Source organism: Macrobrachium rosenbergii, chromosome 4 (genome assembly GCF_040412425.1).
Source record: "Macrobrachium rosenbergii isolate ZJJX-2024 chromosome 4, ASM4041242v1, whole genome shotgun sequence".
Lineage (NCBI taxonomy): Eukaryota > Metazoa > Arthropoda > Malacostraca > Decapoda > Palaemonidae > Macrobrachium > Macrobrachium rosenbergii.
Window position 1 is genome coordinate 31,852,478 of NC_089744.1, and position 19,101 is coordinate 31,871,578.

At 44.5% G+C, this 19,101-nt stretch overlaps 1 protein-coding gene across 1 annotated transcript in view; it reads right to left on the reverse strand.

The window, feature by feature from the left end:
• LOC136832247 (uncharacterized) overlaps window positions 1-19,101 on the reverse strand; it is a 31,888-nt gene continuing 12,787 nt past the window's right edge. Inside the window, exons 3-5 of the mRNA XM_067093113.1 lie at window positions 10,265-10,361; window positions 7,673-7,917; window positions 1-1,044 (exon numbers count right to left, since the gene is read on the reverse strand). Coding sequence (XP_066949214.1) covers window positions 154-1,044; window positions 7,673-7,917; window positions 10,265-10,361 — 1,233 coding nt within the window. The 3' untranslated portion in view covers window positions 1-153. The remainder of the gene's footprint in view (window positions 1,045-7,672; window positions 7,918-10,264; window positions 10,362-19,101) is intronic.

Below are 19,101 nucleotides of genomic sequence, written 5' to 3' on the forward strand. Positions count from 1 at the left end.
TTTTATGCTATAAAAGTGTATTTTAAATATTTATTATAATACTCTCTCCTTGTATATACTCATATTTAAAAAAATTTTTATGAACATTTCAGTGCTGTAGTACTCCAATCAATATTTTTCTCTTGTGAATCACTGCCTGAATTTATTAGCTTATTATCTTTTCCTTATCCTTTTCAGTGGTAGTGATGTTTCTTGACCTTTGTTAATGCCCAAAGTCTTTTCACAAGTAGTATTTCCTGTAATAGCATTTAATATCAGTTCCTGAGTCTTAAGAATATTTTCCTGTATTTGTGATAAATTCTTCAATTCCTTTTCTATACTCAATAGTGTTTTCAATTTAAGTTTTTCCTGCCTTCTCATGATTTCAGTGGGGGAATTTTTTGAATTAGGAGTTTGAGCAGGGGGAGATTTATTCAAGATTAACTTTGGGTTTGAAACTTGTTTCACTTCATTCTTTCCAGACAATGCACCAACAACAGTTATAGGTTGTACTTGAGAGGCATTAACACCTTGAATACCAGACAAATCTGGAACAATTTTCAAAACCATAGGAACTGTTTTAATACCCGGGTTGATGTCTTTATGTGTAACAGTTTTAGGATTTCCACTCTGCAACATTATTGGTTTAGTTAAAACACTTGTACCTCGATGGGATGCAACATGTCCTTGCACATTAGAAACTTCCTTTTTTCCTTTGAAGACAGCACAGTTACTACCTAGAGAAACATAAGGTCCAACTTTATGCAAATTACTTGTGTATGTGTGCTCTCCACCAATGGGATTAGTGTTTCCATAATTCATGGACACATTACATGCCTGGGCTGTCGAGTATGTGACTTCAGGTGGTACATATACACTCTTCTGCAAAGATGAAGAAGGTTGGGATGGCAGAGAACTTACATTTTCAACATTACTGTTGTTTAGCTTTGTACATGTGGTCTTATCTTCACTTGATCTAAGGCAGCTAACTTCATTTGAACAATTAGCAGTACCCTTGTCATCCTGCATACCATAATCAGTGTCTCCATGGAAACTATCAATCATCTGTTTACAAAAGAAAAATATGTTAAAAAAATCCACAGTATTTAGAGAACAAACTTAAAACTTCATCTTCTAAGATAATTACTGTATTGCCAAAACAGTGAATTTTGTAAAGAGTAAAAATTACTGTAACAAATATCCTTGTTAATAAAGATAAAAATTAAGGCTTGCAATCTATTTAAGGGTTTCCTCTTCTATACCAAAAAAAAAAAACTTTCAATCCTTGTGAATCTTAACAGAAATGAACTTTGATTTAGATTTTCATTATAGCTTACAATTCTTGGAGCATTTTGTGAAGAGTGACTGGAGTACTGGAAAAATCTGAGTACAGTATAAACATATTTTGTATTCCATAAATACTTCACTGCAATATCCATGTCATTATGCTTGTATGTAAAAGGCAAAAATAAAATTCTCAGGTTTATGTTTCTGTTTTCCCAACTCTTTATGCAAGAAAAGTTAACATCGAATTTGAGGGAGCTACATATGCAAACTGTTTTCTCCAAGAGACAATATTTTGATTGAACTGGTCATGTTTACAACAAAGCCAAATAATCAAGATCAGTTTGAGTTTAGATCAAGTAAATTTCTTAGGGTATTTCTGAAGCTCTAGAAGCCAACTTTAGTAAGGTGAACCCATCTGAAAGCGTGTGAGTGAGACAAGATAGAGGTTCCATATGTCTACTCAGAGGTAAGTGACCTGATTTAAGCACTGTTCTGACAGGGACTACACCATAAGACCAATTATACTGTAATTGAGCTGGGTGTGTTATAAACCAGTCTTAAGTAAATAACAGATTGAGTTAACAATAATGTCATAGTTTTGGGTCTATCACTACAGTTGGAAGAAAGAATGACTGGTGATGTCTGATGATAGTGATTATTATTATTATAGGTTTTTTTTTTTTCTATCGCAGTCATCCTATTCAACTGGGTGGTTTTTTTTTTTTTTATAGTGTGGGGTTCCAGATTGCATCCTGCCTCCCTAGGAGTCCATCACTTTTCTCACTATGTGTGCTGTTTCTAGTAGCACACTTTTCTGCATGAGTCCTGGAGCTACTTCAGCATCTAGTTTTCCCAGATTGCTTTTCAGGGATCTTGGGATTTTGCCTAGTGTTCCTATGATTATGGATACAATTTCCACTGGCATATTCCATATCCTTCTTACTTCAATTTTCAGGTCTTAATACTTATTAATTTTTTCTCTTTCTTTCTCATCTACTCTGGTGTCCCATGGTATTGCACCATCAATGAGTGATACTTTCTCCTTGATTTTGTCTGGTCTACTAGGACTCTCTCAGAAAAGGACGGAGACAGCCTAGAAAGTGGCTTGTGTGTCAGTGATCCATGGAGGAAATAGACTCATAGGAATTCGTTTTGAATGAAGTATAGAGCAGCTGCTGAGAGAGAGAGGGAGTTTGTTAAACCAGCTTAGCACTCTGCTTGGCCTATCGCTGGTGTGTGACGTTTGCTTTTGATGATCACCTCCACTGTTCTGATACCACAGTACCAGAGGATCTTTGCCTGATCGTTTTCTATCACTCCCCAGGTCGGTGTTCGTACCACTTATTACTGCAAGCTAGCTGGTATTTCTTGCACAGGCTCCAATGGAGGGTTTTTGCTACTGAATCATGCCTCTTTTTGTACTGGTTCTGTGCAAGCTCCAGACATTCACTTACTTTGTGGTTTATGGTCTCATCTTTCATATTGCACTTCCTGCATATGGGTGAGATGTTATTTCCATCTACAGGTATTGTTCTTTGGCCATATCTGGTTCTTAGGGCCTAATCTTGTGCCACTGTTAGCATTCCTTCTGTTTCCTTCTTGAGTTCTCCCCTCTGTAGCCATTGCCATGTTTCATTGCTGGCCAGTTCTTTTGTCTATCTCACATACTCTCCGTGCATTGGTTTGTTGCGCCATTCCTCTGTTCTGTTTTTCATTCTCCTGTCTCTGTATATTTCTGGGTCTTCATCTACTTTTATCAGTCCTTTTCCCTATGCACTCCTTAGCCACTCATCTTCACTGATTTTCAGATACTGCCCCAGTGCTCTACTCTCAATGTTGACACAGTCCTCTATGCTTAGTAGCCCTCTCCCGCTTCCTTTCGTGTTATGTACAGTCTGTCTGTATTTGCTCTTGGGTGCAATGCTTTGTGTACTGTCATGTATTTCCTAGTTTTCTGGTCTGTGCTGCAAAGTTCAGCCTTTGTCTACTCCACTACTCCTGCACTGTATCTGATTACTGGTACTGCCCATGTGTTTATGGCTTTTGTCATGTTTCTGGCGTTGAGTTTTGACTCGAATATCGCCTTAAGTCTCTCCATATATTCTTTCCTGATCGTGTCCTTCATCTCTTGGTGTCTTATATCCTCTCCTTCTATTATACCCAGGTATTTGCATCCTGTCTCATCTATGTGTCTGATGCTATTCCCGTCTGGTAGCTTATCCTTCAGTTCCTGTTACTTTGCCTTTTTGTATGTTGACCAAGGCGCATTTTTCTATTCCAAACTCCATCCTCATGTCCCCATATACAATCCTTACAGCCTGGATTAGGGTATCTATTTTCTTCATGCTCTTACCATACAGCTTGATGTCACCCAAGAACATCAGATGGTTAATTCTGTTGCCTTCTTTCCTGCGTTGGTACCCAGCATCCATCTTCTGCAGTACTTTTGTCATGGGAATCATGGCTACTGCGACAGTGAGTCGCCTTGAAAGATCCCTCTCGTGGTGTTAACCTCTGCCAGTCTTATCCCAGAGCATGTAAGTACTGTATTCCAGTTGCGCATTGTATTTTAAGGAAGCTGATGGTGTTTTCCTCTGCCCCATATATTTTCAGGCATTCTATTAGCCACAGGTCGTGTGCGGTGTCATGTCGAAGGCTTTCTTGTAGTCAATCCATGCCATGCTTAGGTTGGTTCTCCTTCTCTTACTATTCTTCATTACCATTTTATCTATTAGGAACTGGTCTTTTGTGCCCCTAAACTTCCTACTGCAGCCTTTCTGTTGGTTGGGGATGGTGTTTGTATCCTCTAGGTATTTGTATAGTCTTTCACTGATGATACCTGTTAGTAGCTTCCACATTACTGGTAGGCAGGTGATAAGCCTGTAGTTACTTGCTATATTTCCCTTGTTCTTGTCTTTCTGTACTAGGGATGTTCTCCCTGTGGTCATCCATTTGGGCACATGGTGGTTTGTGATACAATGCTGGAGTTCTGTTTTTTGTTATTATTATTATTATTGTTGCTGCTTCAGCTGCATTTATTTTGTAGAAGACTTTTTCTATTTTCCTTATTGCGGACTTTCTCTTCAGTGGAGGTGCGTGCTAACAGCTCGCCTATATTTGTCATTTCATGGGGAAAAGTCAAAATCTGGATTCTGCTTCTTTTATATATTCTATACAGTTGGTTCTATACAATTGTTGCCGCGACGCGTTTCGACAGACTCTTCTGTCATTCTCCAGCTGGAGCTAGTAGAGGACTGGCAGATTGCATAGGTCCTACTGAATTTATACACGGGCTTCAGCGGGGGTCATGGATGGCGAATTCTGATTGGTTGCAGTCAGCGAACTTCAAGCCAAATTTCTGCGGCGGCTCGATCCTGACAGATCTTCGCAACCTGGGAATGTCATTCATTCCAGCGTTCCCATTGGCCTGCCGTTGCGTGATGTCATGCCAGCTGACATCATCGGTAGTTTGGCTGCTATTGGGCTGCGGATGAATGATGTCATTATCTACTCTTTCTGTCGTAGTCGGGGGATTGTCTCGAAGGGCGCCTCGCTCATCAGGGGCATCTCCATTCTCAGGGTTGTCGTTTTCAGGTATTCGTTGGATTTGGCGGGTGTTCTGCATTATTCTTCTTAAATTCGTGGGTAGGGAGCGATGCCTCCTGCGTCGTATTCATTGTTGGTTTTTCTCGGCGATGAGGAGCGCTCTAGCAGGCGCAGACGTCGAGGTCAGCGGCTCTCCCGATTATACTTATATTTTGTATAATACGGTCGCGGGAGATGGAAATATTGTGAGTAGCACGGGCGTGGTTCATGATGGCACCCTCCTGGGCGTGGCAGGAGATCCTTTCAGACAGACGCATCGTGGTCATTCCAATATAAGCGCCGAGGCATCCTCGGATAGGACATACAAATTGGTAGACCACGTTCTTCTGCTTGAGGGGTTCTCTTGCTGGCGGAGAGGGGTTATTTTTCATCACCAGATCACGGTGCGGCGGTTCTTATAATAAATTATAAGATTTATTCTCTTACTGTCTTCGGTCGGGTGACGTTTTCCATGACGATTTTCTTCATGGAGTTCTTGTCCTCACGGTACTGGGGATGCATCCGGCCTTATAATAGATCTTTATGTCATCTTGGGGGCAGGTTGTGTGTTCTTACCGTTGTACCATTTTTCCAGGCCAGTTCGAATTTCTTTGTTTATGAGTTTGTTGGTGAAACCATTGTTCACCAACATTTGTGCAGCATGTCTGAATTTCCTGTTGGTGTCCTGCCAGGTGGAGCAGTGGGAGAGGGCCCTTTAATGAAGGTCCTGACTGTCGTGTTCTTAAACCTAGCAGGGCACTCGCTATCCCCATTCAAGCAAAGTCCCAAATTGGTGGATTTTGTGTAGACTGATGTCTTCAAGTTCCGCCCGCCTTTGTGACCATAACGTCGAGGAAGGGGAGCCGGTCGTCTGTGCTGAACTTGACTGTGTAGTTCAACACACTACATTGTTGGAAGGTCAGACGAAGGGCTTCAACCTCCTCCTCGTTGTCTGCTTGAACGAAGACGTTGTCGATATATCGGGCATATTTCTTCGCCGCTGGATTCTCTCAAGACACGTTCTTCTACAGTGCCCATGTAAAAATTTGCAAAGAGGACGCCCAATGGAGAGCCCATCGCAACGCCATCCTTCTGTCTATACATGTGCCCTCTGTGCATAGTGAAAGGCGCCATCTTCGTGCAGATCTCCAGCAGAGCCTTCAGGGAACCTTCTGGGATGTTCAGGGGGGTCATTGTCGGCTCTCTATAGAGAGCCGACAATGCCCCTGATGAGCGAGGCGCCCTTCGAGACAATCCCCCGAACGACAGAAAGAGTAGATAATGACATCATTCATCCGCAGCCCAATAGCAGCCAAACTACCAATGATGTCAGCCGGCATGACATCACGCAACGGCAGGCCAATGGGAACGCTGGAATGAATGACATTCCCAGGTTGCGAAGATCTGTCAGGATCGAGCTTTGCCGCAGAAATTTGGCTTGAAGTTCGCTGACTGCAACCAATCAGAATTCGCCATCCATGACCCCGCTGAAGCCCGTGTATAAATTCAGTAGGACCTATGCAATCTGCCAGTCCTCTACTAGCTCCCACTGGAGAATGACAGAAGAGTCTGTCGAAAACGCAGTCAGCGCAACAATTGTATAGAACCAACTGTATAGAATATATAAAGAAGCAGAATCCAGATTTTGACTTTTCCCCATGAAATGACAAATATAGGCGAGCTGTTAGCACGCACCTCCACTGAAGAGAAGTCCGCAATAAGGAAAATAGAAAAAGTCTTCTACAAAATAAATGCAGCTGAAGCAGCAATAATATTCAATAGAACCTGTTTAAAAGAGGGTCTGCTGCCAAATTATTATTATTATTATTATTATTATTACAGGTAATTTGCTAAGACTATTTAGTTTCAATTCTTAAATGAGGTGTAAAATGGAGGAATGTAAAGGTAAAGAAGTTCAGCAGCTAAGTAGGAAGATACCAAAGGGAACAGATGGAAATACAAGCAATGCAAATGAGGCTGATGGGATGTTTAAAAAAATCCTTAGTATTATCCTCAGGGTGCTACACATGGCACAGCAAGGTGAAGATCTGGATATCTACCTTGCATGTCATGGAGTTCTTCATTGGATGGGTCGAATATCGTACTCACCTAGCACTCTCCTAGGCCCACGTTCAATTCTCCGGTCGGCCAATGAAGAATTGGAGGAATTTATTTCTGGTGTTAGAAGTTCATTTCTCGGTATAATGTGGTTCGGATTCCACAATAAGCTGTAGGTCCCGTTGCTAGGTAACCAATTAGTTCTTAGCCACACAAAATAAGTCTAATCCTTCAGGCCAGCCCTAGGAGAGCTGTTAATCAGCTCCATGGTCTGGTTAAACTAAGGTGTACTTAACTTGCATGTCATAAAACTTGATGAATGGTGGTCTCGTAACAAGGTACTATTTGAAGAAGTTGTCAAGATTAATAATCTATGAGCTTAACAACCCAAATTAGCCATGGTAATTTCTACTTTGTCATTCTTAATGACCTATGGTAAAGGAGTATTGTTTACTTCTGAAGAATCATGTCTATCTTTGCAGCTGACTGTTTGCAATAGGGTCTTTAAAAAGAAGGCCTAGTTTCTGTTTATTTCTGTCAGAAACATCTAAGCAGAATACATACACCCCGCTTGTAGATTGTTTTTTAGTTCCAAATAATTACAAACTTATGTAAATGCTAGTACTGTACAGTACATACTTTATAAGTCTGCCCTTCACGTACCTATGTAATAGCTCTAGCAATATAATTGTTTGTTTATCTGGATGATCAATTTGTAACACTGCACTTTTCATTAGCAAAGAATTGTTCTAAAATGTCTTACCTGATAGTATTCCCACGTTGGGTTTACCTCAAAAAATTCACGACGCATTCTCTTGTGCATAGCTATGAGAGTATTCCATTTACGTCTTACTCTTTCTTTATTGAAATAAAATCCTTTTTGTGCTAATTCCTCTTGCACTTCCTTATAGACAACAGGCCTTGTATGTCTTTCTGACAACTGACCATAACGATTTTGAATTGCTTCAATAAGAGCTTTGGTTGCATCATGGGTGAATTCCTCATCCTCTGCAAAGCATAAGAAAGCACTGTATGGTACAAGTGAATTGGAATACATTATTGCAAATATATTGTACAACTACACAGTAAATTTTTAATTGCTTGTAGACCTTTTAAATGCACTGATAGTCCTAATCTTAAGGATTTAGCGCCAATTACAAAGGAAATCACAAGACAGTGATAAATTGAAATAGGTCAAAATCCTACCATACACTATACTGGTTATACTAAGCATTCTTTTCTCTTTATAATTATTAGTTACCTCTACAGTATATCTTTACCCTTACACAAAGAAACAATTATTTTTCTCATGCATCCCTTTGGAACTCTCTAATCCATCCAAGCAAACCTTACACACCCTGGTCAAGTCACTCATATGTACTGTACTTCAACTACTCTAATCTCATGATCTCACTGTTAATCCAGCCACCCCTTTTCATTCTTCAACATCTCATATGCCATCCTTATATCCTTAACAATTCACTTCCAAAAGTTTCAATTTTACACTAGCCCCTACTAGTCTGCATCATTCAAAACTGTCACTTCAAATGCCTCTGCTTTTAACAAATCTTGAAAATGCACACTACATATACTACAGAGAAAACATTCTCTTCCAAAAAGTATCTTTCCATTTACATCTTTAATTTTATTATAAGATGCAATTGCTCCTCAAATGGAGCATGTGTATCTTAGAATTAAGAATGGAAATGGAAGTGTTACGGACACAAGGGAGAGGAAGACCTAAGAGAAGATGAAGAGACTACATCCGAGAAGATATGAGAAACAAAGGAATACATGAAAAGGCAAAAGAGAGAAACATCTAGAAAAAGTTAACTGAAAACAAGGGCCCTGACTAGCGATTAGGCTGAGAAGAAGAAAAAGAGAAATAGGAAGATACAATAACTCGTCAATCTTTCCCCTACAGTGAATTCCCCTCCAGTTAAGGCTCTCCTTTTCTCTATAACGCTGCTCAGGTTCAACTTAAATTTTCATTATGTATTTAATTATTTACTTTTCACTTTCTTCTTGAATATTTTATACATGATCTTGTATATGTGTATGTGATCTTTTATATTCATTAAACCTTTCTTTTCTTCATCCCAACATTGTGTATACAATCTTCTTCATCTATATCCACTAATAAAGTTCCTTGCTGATCCTATAACCCAGTCCTTGAACTCTACGTACTCCTGATATAGTTCTCAGATCATTTTGCTCATTGACCTTTCTTTTGACCTTTACTTCTCTGTACAAAAATAAACATCTTTTTCTCCCTAAAATACTTGCTCTCATTCACACCTCATCTTTTATAGCTTGCCTTCTTTTTCTCTCTTCACTTCTCTCGACTACCTTATCCATTCTTCTTTATGCAGTACTGTATCTGTATCTGGTCTCTCTTTTTTCATGCAACTGCTCCTCATGTAGTCTTTATCTTCAATGAACCTCTTATTAGTTACTGTTTTTATTCCCTCTTCCTACCTCCTATAACAACAAGTAATCCCAGGTGAGTCTATGACCTCCATTTAGAATTTTGCAAACTCCAAATATACTCCCTCTACTTCTGTGCCTTTAATCTTTCCCCATTTTTTCATCCATCTTCTTATATGCTATTTCTTATCAAGCTTGATTCATGGCTTTTTAATTAAAATTTTCAACCCTTCACTTCCAACTCCTTTCCTCACTATCACACCCATTAGCTTACTCTTCCATTTACTTTGTATTAACACAAACTAACAAACTCTATTTCTCACCATTTTCTCCCTGCGAGAACTATATGCACATAAACAGAGGAGTAGGCGGACAGGTGTGATGGCAAGAAAAGGAGTGGCTGGAAATATAATAGACCATTAGCTGTTTGGATAAAAAATGTAAATACTGTAGTTACATTAGATTACATTATTCAAGCTCCTTTCTAAAAAGATTTCCACAAAACTGTACCTTTCTACACAGTTCTGGAATAGCTGTTGCCATACATATAAATAAAAGTATATTTGTGCAATGAATTGCAATAAAAAATGGTAATTATGCTCAGGTTATTAGCACAGTTTACACAAAGTTCTGCTTTAGTTACCAAATATCTTGATTGTTACCACTACTGTATACTGTACACATAATGCTTACTTACAAAATATTTATCTTTTACTGCTGCTTCTAGCATGAACTTCTATTTTTGTTACCATGTCCTCAACCATGTCAATTCAAATTTTCAGATTTTGCTGCAGGTGACAAAGGAAGGTTTTTGTCAATCTGATATCCCCTTTGCACAGAATTATCAAAACACTATGATTTATTTTATTATCCCTGGTTTGTCAATTACGTTTCAAAGTATAAAGAGCCAAAAAGTATCCGTTCTCACCTTCATTTTCCATATCTCCCAAGTCCACTCCATCTCCAATTCTCATCTTTTTGGATGAGCCCCTGTTTTTGGTCTGGCAATGATAGCATTTTGATATCTGTTATGTGAGAGAGAGGGTACAGAATTTTAAAACAGTAGAAGAAAATCACAATTTTTTAAAGTAAATTGTATTTTTTCTAACTATGCAAGCCTGAGGTCCTTTACTTTAGGGAGATTGCTTTCAGCGTAGGCTGGAAACGGCCATTAAACTCTTGAGCAAGGTGGTTAGGCAGTAACTACCACCAGGTAGGCGGGAATACCTGCCTGCCTGGATGTAAACATTCCAGTTCACCTTTTGGTTCAGGTTCAGATTGAGGGGTGGCATGAGGTGGGCATAATATGTAATGTAAAGGACCTCAGGTTTATATAGTTAGGAAAAATACAATTTACTTTCAAAAACTGTGATTTGTTCCAACACGATATACAAACCGTCAGTCCTTTACATTAGGAAGACTCACTGGTTGGAGGGAGGAATCTGAGCGAGTCTCCTGAACTGACTGGAGTTCTGCACACCTGGGCTACTTCTCCTGGTTGAAAGAGCAAGGAGGAGTACCGTGCCTCTGACATATTGATCGGAGTGTAGGAACTGCAAGATCAAATGTCAGATACTGGACCTTTTCGCATGAGTGAGGAAAAGTAACTCATACGAAATACGCTGGAAGGATTTAGAGTCGGAGGCAGTAAGGAAAAGCCGAGATAGGATTCCCTTATTGCCAGTCTCTCCTTCCTCCCCTTGCTAGAGGAAGGAGCGGAATTGCTGCTATGATTCTATAAGAAAAATAGAACAGGTGCTCGATGTGTAGTCTTACCGCATCAGCGCCAGATCCAGCAACTATTGGTTCGAGTCCTATTCTCATCCCAAAGGAAAAGAAGTAGGAGGACGGGGAAGGAAGAGGAAGCGAGACCAGTCACTCTCGGCATCCTTCTCACTTCCAGAACCAACACCTTAGGCGAAATGCTACTTGTCCTCTTGAAGGAGCCTGGTAAGACAACACAACTTGTTGAGCAGCCACCACAGGGCCAAGGAAAAAAGGTTCCAAGGGCCTGTGGGTAAGACCACAGGAAGACAAGAATGTGGTCTGTGAGAACACTTCTTGCTTCCAGACCGACAGAAACTTCCGGAATGCGAGGGATGGACCAGCCATTGACTTCATGAGCTCTCGGGTGGAAAGTACCGGTATCGTCGTTGCCAGCTGCTGAGTACCTCCTTCGATCGCTACATGAAGCCAGGAGAAAGATGTGTCCTTAGACACTTTTTCCTTATGAGAGAGAGTACTAGTGAAAACGTCGACAACATCCTTGGCGGAGAAGACGAGGAAGTCCAGACTTGAAGAACGACTCTGACCCGAGAGGAAGTTCCGTCAACGACACCCACCAGCGAAGATGGATCCAGTCCCTGGGACAGTGTTGCAGAGGACTTCAAGAGACATCCAGCTATATCCGTTGCCGCTCGGTGAGAAAGCCTGTGCTTGCAAGGAAAGCTGGAAGGTCTCCCAGTCCTGAACACACACGGATGTACTGCCTGAAGAACCACTTCTTGTGTAGCTGCTACAGGAGGCTGGGTCAAGCAGAACTCTTCTCAATGCCTTGGCTATCAGTTCAGGCAAAAGGCGAAGTCTTCCAGCATTTGCCTGTAACTCAGGGTGAGCAATGCTTGTGAACCCCTAGCAAAACACACAAATGAAGGAGCGAGAAAAACTACTGACTAGTTGTGCAGGGAGGCCACAGAAAGACAGTACGGATTTCTCAGTCAAGCAGTCTCTTCACCAATCTTTGTGAAGAAAAGGGTGAGCAGCACGTTCCGTCCTGATCTCTCAAACCCGAGGCCAAGCTCGCCTACCAATACATCCCCACCGGGGATGCACCTGGCTAATTGAGATGTCGAGTGCGCTATAGAACACTCGAGTACCTGCAAATGTTGACAGATGAAACAGGAGGAAAATACGATTCCCTCGTTTGTCGACAAATGCCACTACTGTGGTTTTGTTGTTCAACAAACCACTGAGTGTCGCAAAACTCATCCTGAATTCTCAGAAGGCCAAAAGGCTGCCTTGGACTCAGGATGGTGATGAGAAGGTACTATTCGTCTCGGTCCCACACCTTCAAAACAAAGTCTTACAGGTGTGCACCTATTCCTCAATCGGTGAATCCGTAAGTACACACACAATGTGAGGGGAATATGCAAGCATAGTTGAAGGTTCCTTCAATCAAGCATTAGCCTAACTCTTACCTCATACTTCGAAGAGGAAAGAAGGACAGAGGAATGGAAGCAGACCTCCCTCCATTCTCCACCATGGGGAAGCTTCTACAAGATGACTGGGTACCAAGACAATTGGCTCTAGCCGGGATGGCATTTCCCAAATTGGGAGCAGAGGAGAGGAAGCGGGATGGAAGTTTGATGAAAAGAATTGCCAAGACCTACAGGAAATAGATACTTCTCCTGAAGGAATCCATTTCCAGGTCTCAGCAATGTTGCTGCCAGCTCCAGAGACTCTATAAGTATCACTTCATTCAGGAATCTGAAGTAGGAGAACTTCTCCCCGGTCAATACTTCTTTCTCTCTTCCCTCCTCCCTTATAGGGAAGTGGGTGGAAAGAGGCACAGTTATGCGCACTTTCCTAGTAGGGAAGAAAGGACTATGTGTTCTGCAATCTTCTACCGAAGCCTAGGACTTCTTAGGAGTTGAGGGGGGCTGGCTTGAACTCAAGGTCGAGTTGAGATGACTAAGACCCAAAGGTCTTGGCCACCGTCCAAAAAACAAGGCAGTGCCCTGGTACGAACCTTGATTACCGAGGTATCTGGCAAATCTCTGAAAGAGAAAGGCAGAACCAAGTAAAGATTCATTCCTAAGGGTCGAGCCAACTCAGGACTTACGAAACTGCAGTCAGCCAGACCCTCCGAGGCAAGAAGAATTCGTATTCTGTCAAGGCAGGGGAGAAGCTTGGTGCCTCGACCTGAATGAACTTGTCCGAAGAAAAGAATTCATCTGGTCGAGAACGATCTCGGAAGCCAAGACCGCAGCGGTCCCCGACACACTCAGCCCCTTGGGAACTGAAAGGGTTGTGAGTGATGAAGATTATTCATTGGGAGAGCTGTGGTCCTGTCCCAGGGATCCTAGCGGCGATTTGTCGGCGCGAAGTTCTCCGAAAATCAAGGGCGATCACAACTTGAAGAGGAAGACCCTCGCTGTTTCCGAAGCGTGAAACTCCTGCACCTCTCCCCTTGGAGGGAGACCGTGACAGATCCCATGAAACCCTCCTCAGCTACCTGGTTGTACTATGAGAGAATTGGGGGACCGACACCCAAAGCACGCCAGGCAGCCGAACTCCGAAGAAAAGTTTGTCGGAGCTCTCTCTGTCCGTCTCATGCCTCTCAGAACAACTGAGAGAACAGGTGAGGAGAAAGAGTACCCCTACCTGTCCTGCCAGTAAGACCAGCAGGAGAGAGGCGGACTGTGAGTGATAATCAACCGAAGGAGATTACAATACTACCACACAGGGGAAAAAAAAAAAGTGCTTGCACCGTGGCAAAGCCCTTTCCTGGGAAAAGCAGAAAGTTCACTTGAACAGAGCCGAGAGCCTGATTCGGAAAGACCGAGTGGGGCTGAGCTGAGACGCACTGAACCGAGCCGATCACACGAACGGGATCTGACTGGGTGGTATGCGAAGGACTGGGAGGCAGGCGGGGTGAGCCGAGCCAGTCTTGCAAGCGTGACCAGGGGCTGGGCAGGGCGGGCAAGCAAAGCTGAGCCAATCGCGCGAACACAATCGACACTGGACAGGGCAGAACTGATCTGCCGTAAACTAGCGTTAGTTTCCCGAACTCTAAACTCCTTCGAGGTCGAGGCCCTTCGAGAAGAAGGTTCAAAGGGGAATTCTGTGTCTGCTATTCTGCATGCCCGAACCCTAAGTTTCGGGACACAAGGATGAAACCCAGCCAAGCAACCGAAGCAGCTGGCGGGCAGTAACAAGACACCTGGCGTCTCGGCACCAGCACCGAGACACCTGGGAGTCTTGGCACTTTCTCTCTTCCTGTGCCTCTCGTCAGGAGAGCACTCGTGATTCACAGAATTCGGGCGACCCACGAGACTCCCAAAAATTGGGAGCAGCTGCTTTCGGTTTCCTAAGAAATCGAAAAGAGCCAGGCATGGAACCAGTCTTAGACGCACACTTCCAAGACTGGCAACGAGGGCGTGGCCTCTTGAGGCCACGCTCTCGTGGCCCCCGAAACGCCAGACCCCACAGGAGAATGTAAATCGGTTTCCGACCAAGGGCGAAGAGCCAACGAGAGAAACTTGTCTCCCGGAAGAGAGCAGTCCCTTAGAAGTCCCGCAGGACTCCCGAAGGAAATCTCTTCCCTGCTCCTTCTGTGTTCGAACCAATCGGATCGAGACACTAGATTGCGAACCCGACCAAGCACTGGCAAGCACACAAGGAGCACTTGTGGTGCTGGCAGGAAGAGCTGAGACACCTGGGTGCCTTGGTCCTTTCTCTCGCACTGCTCCCAAACTGGGCTGGGGAGAGTACTCTCCAGACCAGATCGGGATACTCGAAATTCCATAGAATCTCGAGCACTCAGAGTGGCTCACAAACGAGCGCCCAAAGCAGCCCCTGTCTTAGAGGCGGAACTTCTAGGACTGGAAACGGGATCGCAAACTGAGGTCTGCGCGCCCGTGGCTCCTGAAACACAAAACCCAGGGCTATGAGAATTGGTTTCCTAACCCAAAGGTCGGGAAGAGCCAACGAGAGGCCCACTGCCTCGGAAGGAGGCAGTCCCTAGACATCCAAAGACATCAAGGGTAAAGAAGCAGCCTTACTCTCCTTCCGCCGACTGAGGTCTGTCTGGATTCCGGGATCCCCTTGGACCTCGAGAGAGGAAGGGAAGAGACAGCAGAAGACGAAATCGAAGATAAGATGAAGAAGACAGCGGCTACTTCCACAGGGCAACTTCCTTCACCTTCACTCCAACATCTTCTACAGGCTGGTGGACACGAAACATCATAACCTCTAGGGTAGCTAGGGAGGAACACATCGGAAGAGGCCAAGGACACAACCACCAGGAGAAGGAGCAGGCATGATCTGGGCAGCCGATGCAGGAGCTACGGCAGTGGCTCGGAAGGCAGGAGATACCGCAACGGCCAGGAATGTCGCTTCCACAGAGCAACTTCCTTCACCTTCACTCCAACAACTTCTACAGGATGGCGGACATCATAACCTCCAGGCCAGCTAGGCAGGAACACAACGGAAGCAGCCCCGGGCACGACCACCAGGAGAAGCAGCAGGCATGATCAGGACAGCCGATGCAGGAGCTATGGAAGCGGTTCGGAAGGCAGGAGCTAGAGCAACGGCCAAGAGCATCACATGAAAGTCACCAGCAGCAACAAGAACAATCAGGGAGCCTGCAGCAGGAGACCAGGAAGAACCGCCCAGAGACTGTCGTTGAGTTAACAGGAGCATAACACAGGAAACAGCAGGGACAGATGGACCACAGATACGCCAGAGGTAGTGCCATGGCATACATGAAGGCCAGTAATGACAGTGATCGCTCCACATCGGCGGGAACAGTGTCGGAGGATCCCGACGTGGAACTGTCATTCCAACCAAGTACTGTGGCCAGTCCCGAAGCAACAACATATGAACGTCAGGACTCCATCATGCAAGATATCCCCTGAGATATCCAGACAACCACTGCTGCGTCTGAAAGAAAGAGCAAAGATGATTAGTAGAGGGAGACTTCTCTCGCTACGAGGGGAACTGCCCTACACAGAGAGGAGGCCCCTAGAAGAGGTTGCCCGGCCGCCCCGCCTCTCCTCGCGGTCTTCATCCGACGAGCGAGCGAAGAGGGCAAAGGAGAGAAAGGAAGAATCTACAGGGAGAGAGAAGAACGGAGGGGAGTCCACCAAGGGCACTGCGGAAGCGGAGCGTATACCGACAATGACCGCAACTCTCCAAGCGCAGGGGGAAAAAACAACACTCAGCACAAGTAGGAAGGAAGTAGTCATGGCCCTTGTACACGGAGGGCGGGAGTCCAAGATGGGAAGCGAATTCTTACGTCCCGATTAATGTAGGGGAGCGAAGATATTATGTTCCAATATAACAATTTTTAAAGTAAATTGTATTTTTCCTAACTATACAAACCCGAGGTCCTTTACATTAGGAGATACTTTCAGGCGTAGGCTGGAAACGGCCGTTAAACTCTTGAACAAGGTGGTTAGGCAGTAACTACCTCCAGGTAGGCGGGGATACCCGCCTGCCCGGATGTAAACATTCCAGTTTGCCTTTCGGCCCAGGTACAGATTGAGGGGTGGCATGAGGTGGGCATAATTGTAAAGGACCTCGGTTTGTATAGTTAGGAAAAATACAATTTACTTTAAAAATTGTTATTTGTTCCGACACAATATACAAACCCTCGGTCCTTTACATTAGAGACTCACTGATTGGAGGGAGGAATCTGAGAAAGTCTCTCTGAACTGACTGGAGTTCACCACCTTGTCTTCCCTTCCTGGTCGTGAGAGTGAGGAAGGGAAAAACTGCCTCTGACAAAAGATCGGGTTGTAAGAAACGAGGATCAGTTGTCAGACTTCTGGGTCCCTTTGCATGAAAGAGAAACGTCAGTTCATGCAAAGTAGGCTGGGAAGAATTTGACGTCGGATGACAATAAGGCAAATACAAGCATTGGGTTGGCTCATAGTCATGGTCTCCTTCCTCCTTGCAAGAGGAAGGAGTGGGGTTGTTTCTATTAACCTGAACGGAAATAGAACGGGAGCTCCTGTTATGCGTATCTGAGGGGTCCAGCTTGTAACGGCATGTCCGCTCTCTGCCCGTGGGAAGAGAGCCAGGATGGGGAGAAAGAAGAGAGGCCAGTCACTCAACCTCCATTCTCCCCATCACAGCCGTACAACATAGGCGAGATGCAATCCTGTCCCGTTAGGGGAGCTGGATAAGCTACACAACTTGTTGAGCAGCCACCACAGGACTCAAGGAAAAAGTGTCCAAGGACTTGTGTGCAACATCCCGGAGGTAGAAGGAGGTGAAGGTAGTCTGTTGGGACCGCAAACCCGCCTTCAGCTCCTGTGGTACCGACATATTCTTCCAGAATGCGAGGGATGGACCAAGCCATCGACTTTGTGAGCTCGGGTGAAAGGTACTGGTATCGCTGTCATCAGCTGCCAAGTACCTCCTTGATCGCTTCACGAAGTCAGGAGGAAGATGTGTCCTAGACACTTCTTCCTTGGGAGAGACAGAGAAAACGTTGGCGACATCCAGGTTAGGAATGTCAAACCTTTCGGAAAGTACCACAGCTCCCAATAGGACAGAGTAACGAATGATCGGATCATCGATACAAAGTCCAAGGAGGAGGGGAACAAGAAGGACTCGAACCCGACAGTCGATGCCAATGGATTTGGAGTCCACCTACGACATCCGAGAAGGATGATCCCCACCCTGTTCTTCCATCTTCTACGCCAAAGCCAGGGTAAGATGAGAGATGGACCTAAGAGGGCATATCTCTATCCGACGACTCGTAGGGCGAAGAGCACGGACAGGAACCCTAAACGAGAGCCGCATGCCACCCAGGAAACATTCCCTGGGACAGCATGACTGAAGAAGCTTCTCGTCCGTAGCTAACTCTCGACTAAGGAGACGAAGGCTACTTCAGATAGAAGACTAGGTCGCAAGGGCCTACATTCTTCAAAACTGAAAGGAGAGAAGCAGCCCTCGGCGGAGAAGACGAGGAAGTCCAGACTTGACGAGCGACTCTGACCCGGGAAGAAGTTGACAACGACACCACCAGCGAAGACGGATCCAGTCCCTGGGACAGTGTTGCAGAGCACTTCAAGGGATATCCAGCTATATCCGTTGCCGCTCAGCGAGAAAGCCTGTGCTTGCAAGGAAAGCTGGAAAGTCTCCCAGTCCTGAACCCACAGGGATGTACTGCCTCAAGAACCGCTTCTTGTGTAGCTGCACAGGAGGATGGGTCAAGCGGAATTCTTCTCGATGCCTCGGCAATCAGGTCGGAAGAAGAGTGATGCCCCTTACACACGGAGGGCGGAAGCCCAAGAAGGGACTAATCTTACGTCCCGATGGATGTAGGGGAAGTGAAGAAAAAGCGTCCCAAACTAATCCCGAAAGTACAGGGGCGCCTCCAGTATTACGTAAAGGGCCGCTAGAGAGAAGCATTACCACTTGGCTAAGCTACTCCAGCTATGCCCTTGGCCGTCAAACCCCAGACACAGGCAGGGAACGACGGCTTACACAAGGTTATCACAAATCGTGGGTTTGTATTACCAAATATCAAACACACGCAATATATAAACAAAAATACAGAAAGATCCCACCGTAAGAGCTTAACGACAGTCAGCGGAGAGAACGAAAAATACGTGCTGACGGCCGAAAGCAAACTGGAATGTTTACATCCGGGCAGGCGGGTATCCCCGCCTACCTGGAGGTAGTTACTGCCTAACCACCTTGTTCAAGAGTTTAACGGCCGTTTCCAGCCTACGCCTGAAAGTATCTCCTAATGTAAAGGACCGAGGGTTTGTATATTGTGTCGGAACAACTAATACTTCCGAACGTACAGGGGAACGCCTTCAGAATCTAAATAAAGGGCTACTGGAATAGAAGCATCAGCACTCGGTTACGCTTCTCAAAATACGCCCTCGGCCGTCAAACCCAAGACAGGCAGGGAACGACGGCTTATGCAAGGTTATCACAAATCGTGGGTTTGTATTAATAAATAACAAATACACGTAATATATACACAAAATACAGAAAGATCCCTCTGGGATAATAACAGCTTAA